Raw genomic sequence first — 13,576 nt, 5'->3', positions numbered from 1 at the left:
TTGACAGTGGGGCGCCACCGTCAATACCGAATCGCTGGTTCAGATTTTTGCCATGTTGCAAACCATATAGTTGAACGATGGTAGCGCCCCCCTGTCATTGAGTTTGGTGGGACAGTTCAGCGTGGGTCATCTATAAACGTGTGGGACTATTATCTATATTCTATCAACCAATAAAAGCGCAGTAAAGATGACTTGCAGGCTTCTCATTGGTTTAAAATAAAACGTCATCAATGTCAAATACTAATGACAGACACGGTCTTTTTAGAACCAAAAAAAATGTGAATGGACGTCAATTTGCTATTTTTATATTTGTAATTTCTTCCTGTGCTATCGTAATAACAGTTATCATAGTTGATAAGACTATTTGACTTTATTTTCTACGTAAGGAAGGTTCGTTCTTACAGTGTGGATCGTAATTTCAGTTGTTTTATTAACTTGTTTCGCGTTCACTTTGCGCTCATCATCTGTAGTGCTCGAAACAACTAGAAAGGAGCATTATCATGAACAGAATAGTCAGCAAAACTTGGCGTGATTCTGCTTCGTTAATAGTGCTTAATAAGCGGAGTGGGGATTCGTTATCACGGAGCCGCGGCGCGTTGGTTAATTACGAGGTGTTGTTGCAGACTCGGACGAGCAAGGCTTCGTTCCCCAATTCCGTGGTCTTCCCGGGAGGAGTGACTGAGGCCGCGGACGCGAGCGCCGACTGGTTGAGCCTCTTCAGCTCGTTCGGATACACACAGCACGACTTCGATGCTTTGCATCACGCTGGTGGCGCAGTCCGGCCAATTTTCCAACCTGATCCGGTCCGAAGGTACGTCACTATACTAATACTTGTCATGGGTATTTCCATAAACTTTCTATGTACTTAGCACTAACAGTTACACCAATGGCTAATGTACGCTGGCTTATCACAACGATCTTAGCCTTATTAAGAAGCGATTGAATGTTAGAATATCTCAGTTGGCATAAAACTAGCTGCAATACTCTCTGAAATATAATATAGCCTCATTAAATTACATGGTAACATTAGCTCGATTTACTTGACCATGACCATCTTGGTGTATTATATTTTGCTAAGCATTACATAGCGAGCTGTTTTATTGTATTTAACCATTCTTTTAAATATTTAAATTGATTGATAGTTCTTTTAACTAGTAAATGTTTGCATACTGAAAAAAAATCGCATAATATCATTGGTTTGAGTGTAAACCTGCAAAATACAATGATGGCACTGGCAGATTTACACTCAACTAGCCAATAAATGTGAAAATAAACACCTTTTTTCAACCACACTTAAGTTTTGTAATTTTTCAATCTACAGGCATATTGCGTTAAGAATTACGGCCATCAGGGAGACATTTGAAGAGCTGGGACTACTTTTATGCTGTCGAGAACACAAAAGCAAAAGAAATCATTTGTGGTCAAGTGCTATTGCCGACATTGATATAAAAGACTGGCAAGATCGAGTATGTTATACATTCAACTAGTTCCAAATTATTTTAGAAATTTTCAATAGAAATATTTCATTTATGTACGTCTTTCAGGTTAGCAAAAATCCAAATGAGCTACTAAACCTGTGCAAAGAATACAATTGCTATCCAGACATCTGGGCCTTACACTATTGGAGCAATTGGCTGTCACCGGTGCACCTCCCCAAAAGATTCAACACAGCATTCTTCGTGGCTGCATTTCAAAGTGAACCTCCAAATATAGAGAGCAACTCCGAAGTTATCAGTGTCCAAGTAATTATTTTTCTATTTTTTTAATAGTTTACTGAAAATTTGAATAAGTTCTCTTATAGATTTTTAAACATTATTGCTCATAATCCAATAACATGTTTGATATTTCTTTGCAGTGGTCAAATCCTGTAGATGTTTTAGCTAGGAATAATAATAAAGAATTAGAGCTGTACCCTCCACAAGTCTACGAACTGAATAGACTCATACATTTGACTGACATAGAAGAATTAATAAAATTCGCACAAAAAAGGAGCTGCCATAGTAATGAAGTTATATTCCCCGTCGTAATTAAAGCGTCGGATGGCATACTTCATCTTATACCAGGTACTACTAGCATATTAAAGTATTAAGTAAGAAATAGTAGTCACTTTTAATGAATTTTATAACAATTCTCTTTATTTTTCAGGAGATGACCTGTACCCAACAAATGTAGATTACACAAACGGAAACGATAAAACTATTAAAGACAATACAGTATTAGACCTAAGAAACAGTAGTAATATTTTACATAGATTGGAAATCATTCACTCGGAGAGCAGAGGACAGTTCGTCATTCAGAAGTACAAACCTTCGAACCATATCAACATGGGTGACAAAACGATCAGAGTTCAAATGACCATTCATAAAAGTAAGTAGAGACAAGCCTTAACCGTCGGCCTTATTAGGAGTACAAACATAGGAACCGCAACAATAATCAGTACAGGAATCGTAGAGCCTTAGTTCAAAATGGCGAGCTCCGGGCACTCGTGGCCCAACAGCCAGGACGACTACGAGCTACTGGAGGTCATCGGCGTGGGCGCCACCGCCGTCGTGCACGCCGCCTACTGCGCGCCGCGCGCCGAGAAGTGCGCCATCAAGCGCATCAACCTCGAGAAGTGGAACACCTCCATGGACGAGCTGCTCAAGGAGATCCAGGCCATGTCCAGCTGCAGCCACGAGAACGTCGTCACCTACTACACCAGCTTCGTGGTGCGCGAGGAGCTGTGGCTCGTGCTGCGCCTGCTCGAGGGCGGCAGCCTGCTCGACATCATCAAGCACAAGGTGCGCGCCGCCAACTGCAAGCACGGCGTGTTCGACGAGGCCACCATCGCCACCGTGCTCAAGGAGGTGCTGCGCGGCCTCGAGTACTTCCACCAGAACGGCCAGATCCACCGCGACATCAAGGCCGGCAACATCCTGCTCGGCGACGACGGCACCGTGCAGATCGCCGACTTCGGCGTGTCCGCCTGGCTCGCCACCGGCCGCGACCTGTCGCGCCAGAAGGTGCGCCACACCTTCGTCGGCACGCCCTGCTGGATGGCGCCCGAGGTCATGGAGCAGAACCACGGCTACGACTTCAAGGCCGACATCTGGTCCTTCGGCATCACCGCCATCGAGATGGCCACCGGCACCGCGCCCTACCACAAGTACCCGCCGATGAAGGTGCTCATGCTCACGCTGCAGAACGACCCGCCCACGCTCGACACCGGCGCCGAGGACAAGGACCAGTACAAGGCGTACGGCAAGACGTTCCGCAAGATGATCTCCGAGTGCCTGCAGAAGGACCCGGCCAAGCGGCCCACCGCGACCGAGCTGCTGAAGCACTCGTTCTTCAAGAAGGCCAAGGACCGCAAGTACCTCGTGCAGACGCTGGTCGCGATCGGGCCGAGCATGGAGACGCGCGTGCACAAGGCGAGCCGGCGGCAGCCCGGCGCGTCGGGCCGCCTGCACCGCATGGAGACGGGCGAGTGGGTGTGGGAGAGCGACGAGGACGACGCCGAGGACGAGGGCTCGCCCGCCGACCGGCCGATGAACACGCTGCCGCGCGCCGCGTCGTCGGACAGCGACGAGGAGCCGCGCGCCGCCTTCAGCATCGGGCCGCCGCCGCAGCTGGAGCTGGTGCTGCGCATGCGCAACGCGCGCGGCGAGCTGAACGACATCCGCTTCGAGTTCGCGGCCGGCAAGGACTCGGCGGACGGCATCGCGGCCGAGCTGGTGGGCGCGGGGCTGCTGGAGGCGCGCGACGCGGGCGCGGTGGCGGCGCAGCTGGCGCGGCTGGTGGGCGCGGCGCTGGCGGGCGAGGCCGCGCGCTCCGCCACGTTCCCGCTGGGCGCGCCCGCGCCGGCGCCCGACGAGGCCGGCCTGGTGGGCTTCGCGCAGCTCTCCATCGTGGACTGAGCGCGCGACGCCGGTCTATTCCACTTTGATCACCTGGCTTTGATGACCCAGGTGATCGAAGTCCACTTCCAGCGACAATTTAGTGTCCTTTGATCACCCACGGATACGATGCCCTGGGTGATCAAAGTGGACTCCAGTTAATTATTTTAGTGTCCTTTGATGACCTACATACAAATCACACCTCTGAAAATAGACACGTCATGTCCAATTATTGTAAGTACAAATATTTTCTTAATATAGACAATTTAGACAAAGTAACTCTGTTTGTCTGTCTCTATTTCACGCCTAAACCACTGAACCGATTTTGATGAAAGGCATAGAGATAGTTTGAGTTCCAGGAAAGGATATGTCCTTTTAGTTTTTATCCCGGTTTTTGAAACAGGAACGCGCGTGATAAAGTTTTTCTGTGACAGACAAAATTCCACGCGGACGAAGCCGCGGGCGGAAAGCTAGTTAATATAAGAGGAGGTGTGATTTGTATGTAGATGATCAAAGGACACTAAAATAATAATTTAACTGGAGTCCACTTTGATCACCCAGAACATTGTATCCGAGGGTGATCAAAGGACACTAAATTGTCGCTGGAAGTGGACTTTGATCACCTGGGTCATCAAAGCCAGGTGATCAAAGTGGAATAGACCTATGAAATGAGTATAATTATTTTTATGATTTTATCCGTTATCCTATTTTCCGCTCGGTGTGTTGTGTCGGGCCGCGCGTGGCGCTCGAGTGCCATACTTGGGACGTTGACGGGACCGAGTTTACAGTGTTGATTTTACATAAACGTGTATGTCGCTCCGCAGAATGTTCTTTTTACATTGTTACTTGTTTGTTGCTTACTGAAGTTTTTTTAAAATAATTTAATAAAACATTAAATTTATTTCGGTAGATTGTTTTATTAAAATCTCTAGTAATCGTTTTATGAAGTAGAAGCTATTCGTCTTACAGATTACGGTTGTTCATGCTCGAAATCTTAAGTACAAATTAATATGTTTAAACCTATGTTTTGTTCAAATCTGTAGTCTAAAAGCACGAATGAAATGAACGAGTTTGAGATTGACCTCGACCTGCAAATTCAGTTTTTATCTGGCTCCAGAATTTGCAGCTCTCACACAAAATAAGTATAGATCACATTTCACAGACTGACGTTTCCAGCGGCAACGCGAATTAGAAAAGCAATAGCGATATAAAAATAAATTTCATTTGGTATGAACTTATGTTGGTCCTCGAGAAAAAGAAACGTTCTATGCTACCAAAACTACAATCAAGCTACTTTTAATATGTGCTTTGAATTTGTAAATTTTAATCTACATAAATGAATGCATCTTGAGAAAAAATAGTACAATGTTACCAATGTTCTACAATAGGATACATGACACCAATGTCTACTTAATTACCGACACCTATCTGTATCATAGAAATGCAACAAATGCGAATTTGTACTAAATAGTGCTGCTCCAAGACAATAATCACGTTTCGCGCTTCAGTTTATTTTCTACATATCTATCGACAAACGTTTGGTGTCATGTACCCTTACTATACAATAGTCAGTGGACAATAGTGGAGGTACACTAACAGTTTAAAGCACACCCTAAATTATTTTTGTTAGCACAATGCTCTTACTGGTTACATCATATTTATACACTGGCAATTTGTAACACTTACAATATCTGGCATTTTAAGTACATCCTAACTAACAGTACCGTCGAATGTAACATATTTTACTTGTAAAATAAAGTAAGGTCATACTCTAAAACTCAGATGCAGGCTCATCTGTTACCATAGGACAAGACCCTCTCTTTTCCTCCTAGATGTATTTTTATCACTATGCTATTGCAGGAGTTTTAGCGTATGCCCTAACGCATAGGAAGTTATTAGACTGATGGAAGCAAAAAATAATTTAATATAATGAAAATAATTTTATATAAAACTATGTCAATGCAAAACTATAACAATATGTTCGTATAACAGAATAATATGGAAGGGTTAATTTTGAGCACAGGATAGTGTGTTTTGTCCATCTAGTGTGGCAGCCTTAATTATGTACTTTATAGCTAGAAAAATAATATAGAAGATGCATATTTTCTGTAGATAATTAAATTATAGTATTGCGTGGACATAGTTTCCAATTAAAAACTAAAGAGAAACAATACGTAAGTCCATTAAAAATGCATTATGTGACTAGGCAGAAACAGTAAGCGTCTTAACATTTGCTTTAAAGATTAAACCTACTTCACACTAATAAGGCAATAACAACGTTCAATTCATTAAACATTTAAAAATAACATAATAGTTTGCTCAAGTAAATATGTATGATATAAGGCAAAATATTCCAATTCCTTCAACAGCATAATAAAGCAGTGACCTATTTAACTTATAACTATTTATATAAAATAATAAATTAAGTTATGTACCTACGTTTAACAATTTATCGAAGTTTACTTTACATGAACAATGTGATAATATGTGGCTATTTGATTATGTAATAAATAAACATATATAAGAAATTAAAATTAAAATCTACACGATCTGCACTAACCTCTCTCATTGTTATTGTACTGTTTTGATACCTTTTTCAAATTAGCATGTCCATGTATAGAGGGTTCGCGATAAAACAATGAGGAATTCATGATTATGAACATAGAAAAGCGCTGATGCATGAGATTCTATACAGGCGGTTTTTTTTTTACAAATTCTTTGGCAACTTCTTGTTTTTTTGTCAAATAGAAAAATTATGGCCTTATTGTTGTAACCAAAAAACTATCTTACGTTATATTTAATGAAGACTATTAGCACTGCATCTTACATCATAAGACATTATTTAAACTAATACAACGTCATTGCTGTTTATAATTCACTTTTGTACTGTAGGAATCATAAAATATTGTAACGCTATACAAACGCTTAAAGAAGCCAATCAAATAGCATTGTTAAACCCATCTTTCTCAACCTGAGGTCATATTTTAACTGTGGTTGAAATATCTTTGCTTTTGTTAAGGTGAAATAAATTTAATATATTAGAACTAAATACTAATCCAAGCATAGCTTCATGTAAATGAGAAAACGACAAATAAAAACTAAACTTAACAATTATGACAATAAATATTTTCTTTTTAATATAAACGCGTTTGTTATACATAATTTGTGCATTTTTATATCACTATACGAAAATAAGACTAGGTAACCCAAAAGATGGTCATGGCACAACACAAAAATAAGGTCACTGAACATTGTGTTCATAACACTATTTATAAAATAAAAACTATCTGGAAGACTAATATAAATGGAATGTAAAAACACAAACAAACTCATACTTAAACAAGAGATTCGTGATATCAAATAGAATAGGATAGAAGTTAGGATAGCACATAAATAAATTGTTTTTTAAACAAAATAAAATTATGAAAAGACAGTTTTCCTATTTATAAATAAAAATTTCTGAAAACTGTTAAAATTATAGCGTTCATAGCTTTAAACGACGCAAGTGTATCAGGTACTTTCTTAAATCTGGAATATTTAACTACATAAGTATTTTAATATATTATTTTAAGTATTAATTCATGCATGTAATGGACAGATTCGGTATTCATAGTTATTTATTTCCAGAAGAATTCAATGTCTAATATTTTAAAGTTGTAAACAAACTACAAAGTAATGCGAAATGGAATTACTCGTGGGAAAAACGTGCGTAAACGAAAAACGTTAAGAGAAGTAAAGTATCACGAAACGTTGTGCGAGTTAAGTCTACAGAAATACCTAAGCTTAGAAGTCAAGTTGTACTATGAAAAAGCGTATTACATCAAAAGTGTGCCCGTGGCGAGAGTAATATGGATAATTTATCGTATCGTCATCACAATCATACCAGAAACAGTTTTCTGTACAAAATTGACACGAGCGAGTGATTATGACAACGTTACAAAATATTACAGCCACGGGCACCGACTTGGGACGATGTGTGGCGACTTTCGACAAGTCTATCGTATTTTGCGAAGGGCTACAAGGAATAGCGGCATTTATAGCAAGACCGTTTTCACCGACTATAGTTCTCCGATACAGATCTGATATTTTTTGTTTTAAAATTTGGTGCATTTGGTCTCTAGACGGCTATCTGTAACCAGCACAATGACACTATCCAACTAATTAGTGTCATTTTCTTCATGTAGGCTCTAAATTATGGATAAGTAGATTTTTTTCATAAAAACCTCTACTCTGTAACTCGATAACAATAAGTTGAGTTTTTCATTACCTTATCATGAGGGTGCCATACTGTACAGAAAACGTGTCCCGGTAACAGTCTTGATAAATCCCGCTAGTCTTCGTAGCGCCAACCCAACCGGCGTCTTTGCCGGCGACTGTTCGGGTCGAATCAGAACAGTTCCAGAAGTTTCCGCCGCAGGTATTCTTTGAGCGGCGCGTAGTAGTGGCGCCTTAGTGCTCGCAAGTCGGGGCGCCGTTTGAGGTCTCGTAGGGGCGCCCAATCTGTCTCGAAGAGCAGTAGGGCTGCCAGCGCTAGCCACGCCCACACGAAGAGGAACGAGGGTACGAACGCGCGAAGTAAGCTGAAGCCGCGGGGCGCTGCGGCCGCGCCGGCTGGCGGGAGCGCGTTTGTGGAAACTCGGGACCATTCTTCTCCTATTTGATGACAAGGAATAAGTAATTTTCTGCAAATAAGTTTTTATACGTCCCCAGACGCAGGACCGGTCTTTGTGGAAATCCTTGGGGGAGGCCTTTGGCCAGCAATGGACGTCTTTCGGCTGAAACGAACGAACGAACGTCTCCAGTATAAACTTTAATCCTACCGCTGCTTTGGGACAATAAGTGGGCCAGTGCTGAAAAGAAGCAGCGCAAGAAACTCAAACACTTTTATGAGCATCTTTTTTCAAGGGTTTACAGCCATTTGATGCTATCTAGGAAGTTGTAACATTCTGAACATTTTTATCTTTTATAATGTAATCAACTTTATAAGTTTCTCGTTTTTACTTTTAAATTATGATAATGACGGCTATCGTATCGTATTTGCCCCGACCAGTTGGTCGAGCGGAGAGCTGTACCCGCCTCTACAACCGACGTGAGCACCTCAACGTGACCATGACCGCTCTGCCAAGAAGTTGACGCCACTGTAGAGTAAATGTAGGCGCACACTAAGCGATACACGACAGCGACAGCTCGGCGACTTAAGGTGCAAGTTCGAAGCCGATTGCACGCAGCAGCAGTAGAGAAGACATGTCGCCGCGACGCTACTGATTTCTAATTAATACCATTCCTAGTAAACGACACATAAAAATACATAGTGACGTGTCGCGGCGACACGTCGTCTGCTGCTGCGTGCAGTCGGCTACGAACTTGCACCTTTAGACGCACCGACAGGCTAAGGTCCTTTCACGCGTTAGTGACTAAGACAGTGGCGTCAACTATTGAGCGCTGAAGCGGTAAAAGGACGAAGTGGCGTCACTGTAAAAGTCCTGTCACTCGACAGTGGCACCAACTCGTGGGCACAACTACGACAACTGTAGGGTTGTCTCACCTTGCGCGGCGGGCGCGTTGGATGCGGCCGGCGCGGCGGCGTGGCTGTGCGTGGTGACGCCCGACTCCGACGACGAGTGCTCGAACGAGTCGCGCAGGCTGTAGTCCGCGGCGCACTCTGGAGACAAGTGACACGGTGAATTGGGGTCTATTCCACTTTGCTCACCCAGGTGATCAAATCAAATCAAATATAATTTATTTGCATTAAATAGGGTTTCACAAAGTGGGTGTTATTACATTTTTAAGTTATTGTACTTATGCCTATTTAGCCAAAGTGCAAAGCTAAATCAAAGTGGACTTCAGGTGACAATTTGGTGTCCTTTGATCACCCATAAAATAAAGAAATAATAAATATCCCTGGACATTTTACACTACGCTTCAGTCCTAAACTAAGCAAAGCTTGTACTATGGGTACTAGACAACAGAATAACATACTTAAATACTTTTTTTTGTAAATACATACATATTATACATAGTAACACCCAGCCCCATCACAGAAATTAAAATTCATCATTAATTTCAATTTCTGCCTGGCCGGGAATCGAACCCGGGACCTCTCGGAATAGTAGTCTTTTCCGAACCACTACACCAAACGGCCGACGACCAAGGCCATGGATAAGATCACCTATGTGATCAAAGTGGACTCTTATCCTATGGGTGATCAAAGGACACTAAAGTGTCGCATGGAATATGAATAGACCGAATATGGGACCCTAGCTACATTATTCGTCCAATACCCGCGCAGCGTCAACAGTCAACACGCTGCGCAGGCGCTAGTGAGACGACGTTCGAAAGACGCTAGCATGGAAGAGGCCTTACACTTGAATGAGTGCAGATGAGGGCATCAACGTAAACACTGTTGCATTAGTTTCGTCGTCAAGGCGAAAATAGCCAAACGGTGTCCTATAGTTTGATACCCGCCGACCTATATGCTTGTGTGAGGTCCTAGATCCTAACACAAGCATACTTTATAGAGGGATTAAAAGAGATATCTCAGTCATAGGACGTCCACTGCTAAACATAGGCCTCCCCCAATGCTTTCCATGTTGCCCGGTTGGTAGCGGCCTGCGTCCAGCGCCTTCCTGCTACCTTTACGATGTCCTCGGTCCACCTTGTGGGTGGATGTCCGTTTTTTTGACGCTGCGTTTTCTGGTACGCGGCCTCCACTTCAGAACCTTGCTGACCTATCGGCCGTCAGTTCTGCGTACTATGTGCCCTGCCCATTGCCACTTCAGCTTGCTAATCCGTGGGGCTATGTCAGCGACTTTATGATGATGATGATGAAAAGAGATATCACTCACGCGGCTTGTCGTTGAGAGCTCTGCTCTCCTCAAGCGGCGCGCTATGCGTCGAGCGAGGCAGACTGCTATAGCTTTGTTCCTGGCTACACACGAGTTGCAGCGGTGGAACAAGGTGGGAATAGTCCCATTTGGACACTTACGAGCCTTGTCGTCGGGCGCGCGGTGGTCGTAGCAGGCCAGCGCGATGTCGACGAGAAACTTGGCCCTAGCTAGGTCTTTATAGGGGGTCAAGCTGTAGCTTTGCTCCTGGCTACAGAGGAGTTGCAGCGGTAGGAACGAGAGGTGGGAATAGTCCCATGAGTGGGACCACAGATCACAGAAACTAAAGGGAGATGTGACAAGGGGGCATGGCCGGTGTCGCAGCAATATGGCCAAAAACAGAACACATTGCTCGTGACAGCAATGATGACAGCAGCGACGTCATAATGTAAACAGTACATTGCTTGCGTAGTACTAAAGATTATTCGAACGTTGAGTACTGATACCGCAGTGGATAATGAGCACATATTTTGATTACTTTGTGTGTGATTTTTTTTGGGACAATATTATTTGATCCTCTAAAAACTAATTGATCTTTTTTGTATGTGCACTTTTAAAAATAAATGATGTTTTTTATTATATTTTATCTTTATATTAATTATTGGGTCTATATTAGTTGATCTACGAATAAATTATGAATGATCTTCATTAAAGGTAACATAATATTTATGTTTAACATACTCTTTTAATATTTGGTAAACAAAAATAATATTTGATCCTCTTTTTTAGTTATTGATCTTTAATTTTGTTAATTTGATGATTTTTATATCAAGTTTGCCTTTTAATATTGATCACCTAATAAATACATTTCGATCTATGTATAACTTAACTTTAAAATATATTTGATCTAACAAAAAATATTATTGGTTAATATTTTTAATTAAAAAATATCTTTTAATTTACGCGGTACTTTGTGGTTGAGTGACAATCGTCCGTCATTGGTTACTGAGTTGGCCAAGGGCTTAGCGGCCAATAAGCAAGCAGAATGGTAGGTACATTGCCATGTTTGTTTAAATTACAAGCTTTGCTTAGTTTGGGACTAGAGGCGCTATGTAAAATAATTTCTTACTTCTGACATCCCTGAACCCGATATCATAATTTTCAACTCTTTAATTTTTTCAAATCGCAAGGTTGATTTTCTCTTAGTATACCGATCTCGACCGTGATCAGTGACCATAAAGTCATCTGTCCATGGGTCGATTAGACACGATAAAAGCACTAAACGATATTTGTTTACTTTTAGTGCGACATCGGGTCGTAAGGACCTGATAAGTTTTTTTTCCAAATATTTACTGTGTTTGACGAAACAATTGCAAAACAATATTTATCTTTCGTACTACTGAAAAGACCGAATATATCCATCCCGCACCAACGCATCCAGCACCTAAGGTCAATTCGACCCGATAACGCAGTGTGAACGTGTTAAGTATGCTTTTTTAATAAAAAAAAATCTTTGAACATCAAGTGCCTTTAAATAGTTTCCATCCTTTGACTACAACTTAACAAAAATAAGTACCATAACATAATTATTTTGAAGATTATTTGATATAGACAAAAAATAATTTATACAAATCGAATTATTTAAAAAAGTATCACAATATTGAATATTTGGTGCTCATTTCTTTTATTTTTGAGGACCAACAAGTAACGATCAGATATAATTTTTACATCTCAATTTTTTTTGCGTAGTTCAAAAGAGGTTAAAATATCGATCGATTTTATTTATTTTATGTCTCAAAGAAAGAGGATCAATCATTAAAATAGATGACCATTTAGATTTTTTTATTTGCCGTTTTTGCTAATTTAAAAAGATCATTTAAATACATGCCATTTTTTTTTATGCATAATAAGGCAGGTATTTGACCACAATCGCACCTGATGTTAAGTGGGATGCATTCTAAGATGGTACATATCTGCCCTGTAAGCGCCTATTCACTCTCGCCTTGAAAAGGCCCGGATTAAAGTTTCGAGAGTTGGCATGTCTCTACAGGGTGTTAGGTAAATGGGTATATGAGCCGACACTAGCCCATGTTAACTTGGTCATATAAATGGTATGGTGAAGTCAAAAAAATTGCTATCTTCATTTTAATTATTTTATTTTTTGAAAATTAAAAAAAAAACAAAATGAGGTTATCAAATTTCTGACTTCACCATACCATTTATATGCCCGTGTTAACATGGGCTAGTGTCGGCTCATATACCCATTTACCTAACACCCTGTATATCACTATGTGGGACACTCACGCGGCTTGTCGTCGGGCGCGCGGTGGTCGCAGCAGGCGAGCGCGATGTCGACGAGAAACTTGGCCCTAGCTGGGACTTTATTGGGGGTCAAACTGTAGCTTTGCTCCTGGCTACCAATTGATCAACATGGAAAGCATTGGGGGAGGCCTATGTTCAGCAGTGACCGTCCTATGGCTGAAATGATGATGATGATGATGACACAGGAGTTGCAGCTATGGGAACGAGAGGTAGGAATAGTCCTATGACACTCACGCGGCTTGTCGTCGGGCGCGCGGTGGAGCGAGGCAGGCTTCTGTAGCTTTGTTCCTGGCTACGAGTGGCAGCGGTAGAACAAGGTGGGAATAGTCCCATGATTAGACACTCACGCGGCTTGTCGTCAGGCGCGCGGTGGAGCGAGGCAGGCTGCTGTAGCTTTGTTCCTGGCTACACAGGAGTTGCAGCGGTGGAACAAGGTGGGAATAGTCCCATGATTGGACACTCACGCGGCTTGTCGTCGGGCGCGCGGTGGTCGCAGCAGGCGAGCGCGATGTCGACGGCGGGCCCGCTGAGCAGGCAGCCGCCGTTGCACGCCTC

The 13,576-nt window shown here is 42.2% G+C and overlaps 2 protein-coding genes across 2 annotated transcripts; both read left to right on the top strand.

The window, feature by feature from the left end:
* The first annotated feature begins 396 nt into the window (after positions 1 to 396).
* LOC135074011 (acyl-coenzyme A diphosphatase NUDT19-like) lies at positions 397 to 2,470 on the top strand. The gene is made up of 5 exons (XM_063968317.1): positions 397 to 811; positions 1,322 to 1,466; positions 1,545 to 1,742; positions 1,856 to 2,063; positions 2,146 to 2,470. Exons 1-5 carry the CDS (start codon positions 501 to 503, stop codon positions 2,373 to 2,375), a joined length of 1,092 nt encoding a protein of 363 aa, XP_063824387.1. The 5' UTR covers positions 397 to 500; the 3' UTR covers positions 2,376 to 2,470.
* Positions 2,466 to 4,776, top strand: LOC135074006 (serine/threonine-protein kinase OSR1). Its single transcript, XM_063968304.1, has one exon. It carries the CDS (start codon positions 2,466 to 2,468, stop codon positions 3,894 to 3,896), a length of 1,431 nt encoding a protein of 476 aa, XP_063824374.1. The 3' UTR covers positions 3,897 to 4,776.
* Positions 4,777 to 13,576: the final 8,800 nt, after the last annotated feature.

Source organism: Ostrinia nubilalis, chromosome 1 (genome assembly GCF_963855985.1).
Source record: "Ostrinia nubilalis chromosome 1, ilOstNubi1.1, whole genome shotgun sequence".
Lineage (NCBI taxonomy): Eukaryota > Metazoa > Arthropoda > Insecta > Lepidoptera > Crambidae > Ostrinia > Ostrinia nubilalis.
Note: the sequence above shows the minus strand (reverse complement) of the source record. Positions and strands in the feature narration are given on the sequence as shown.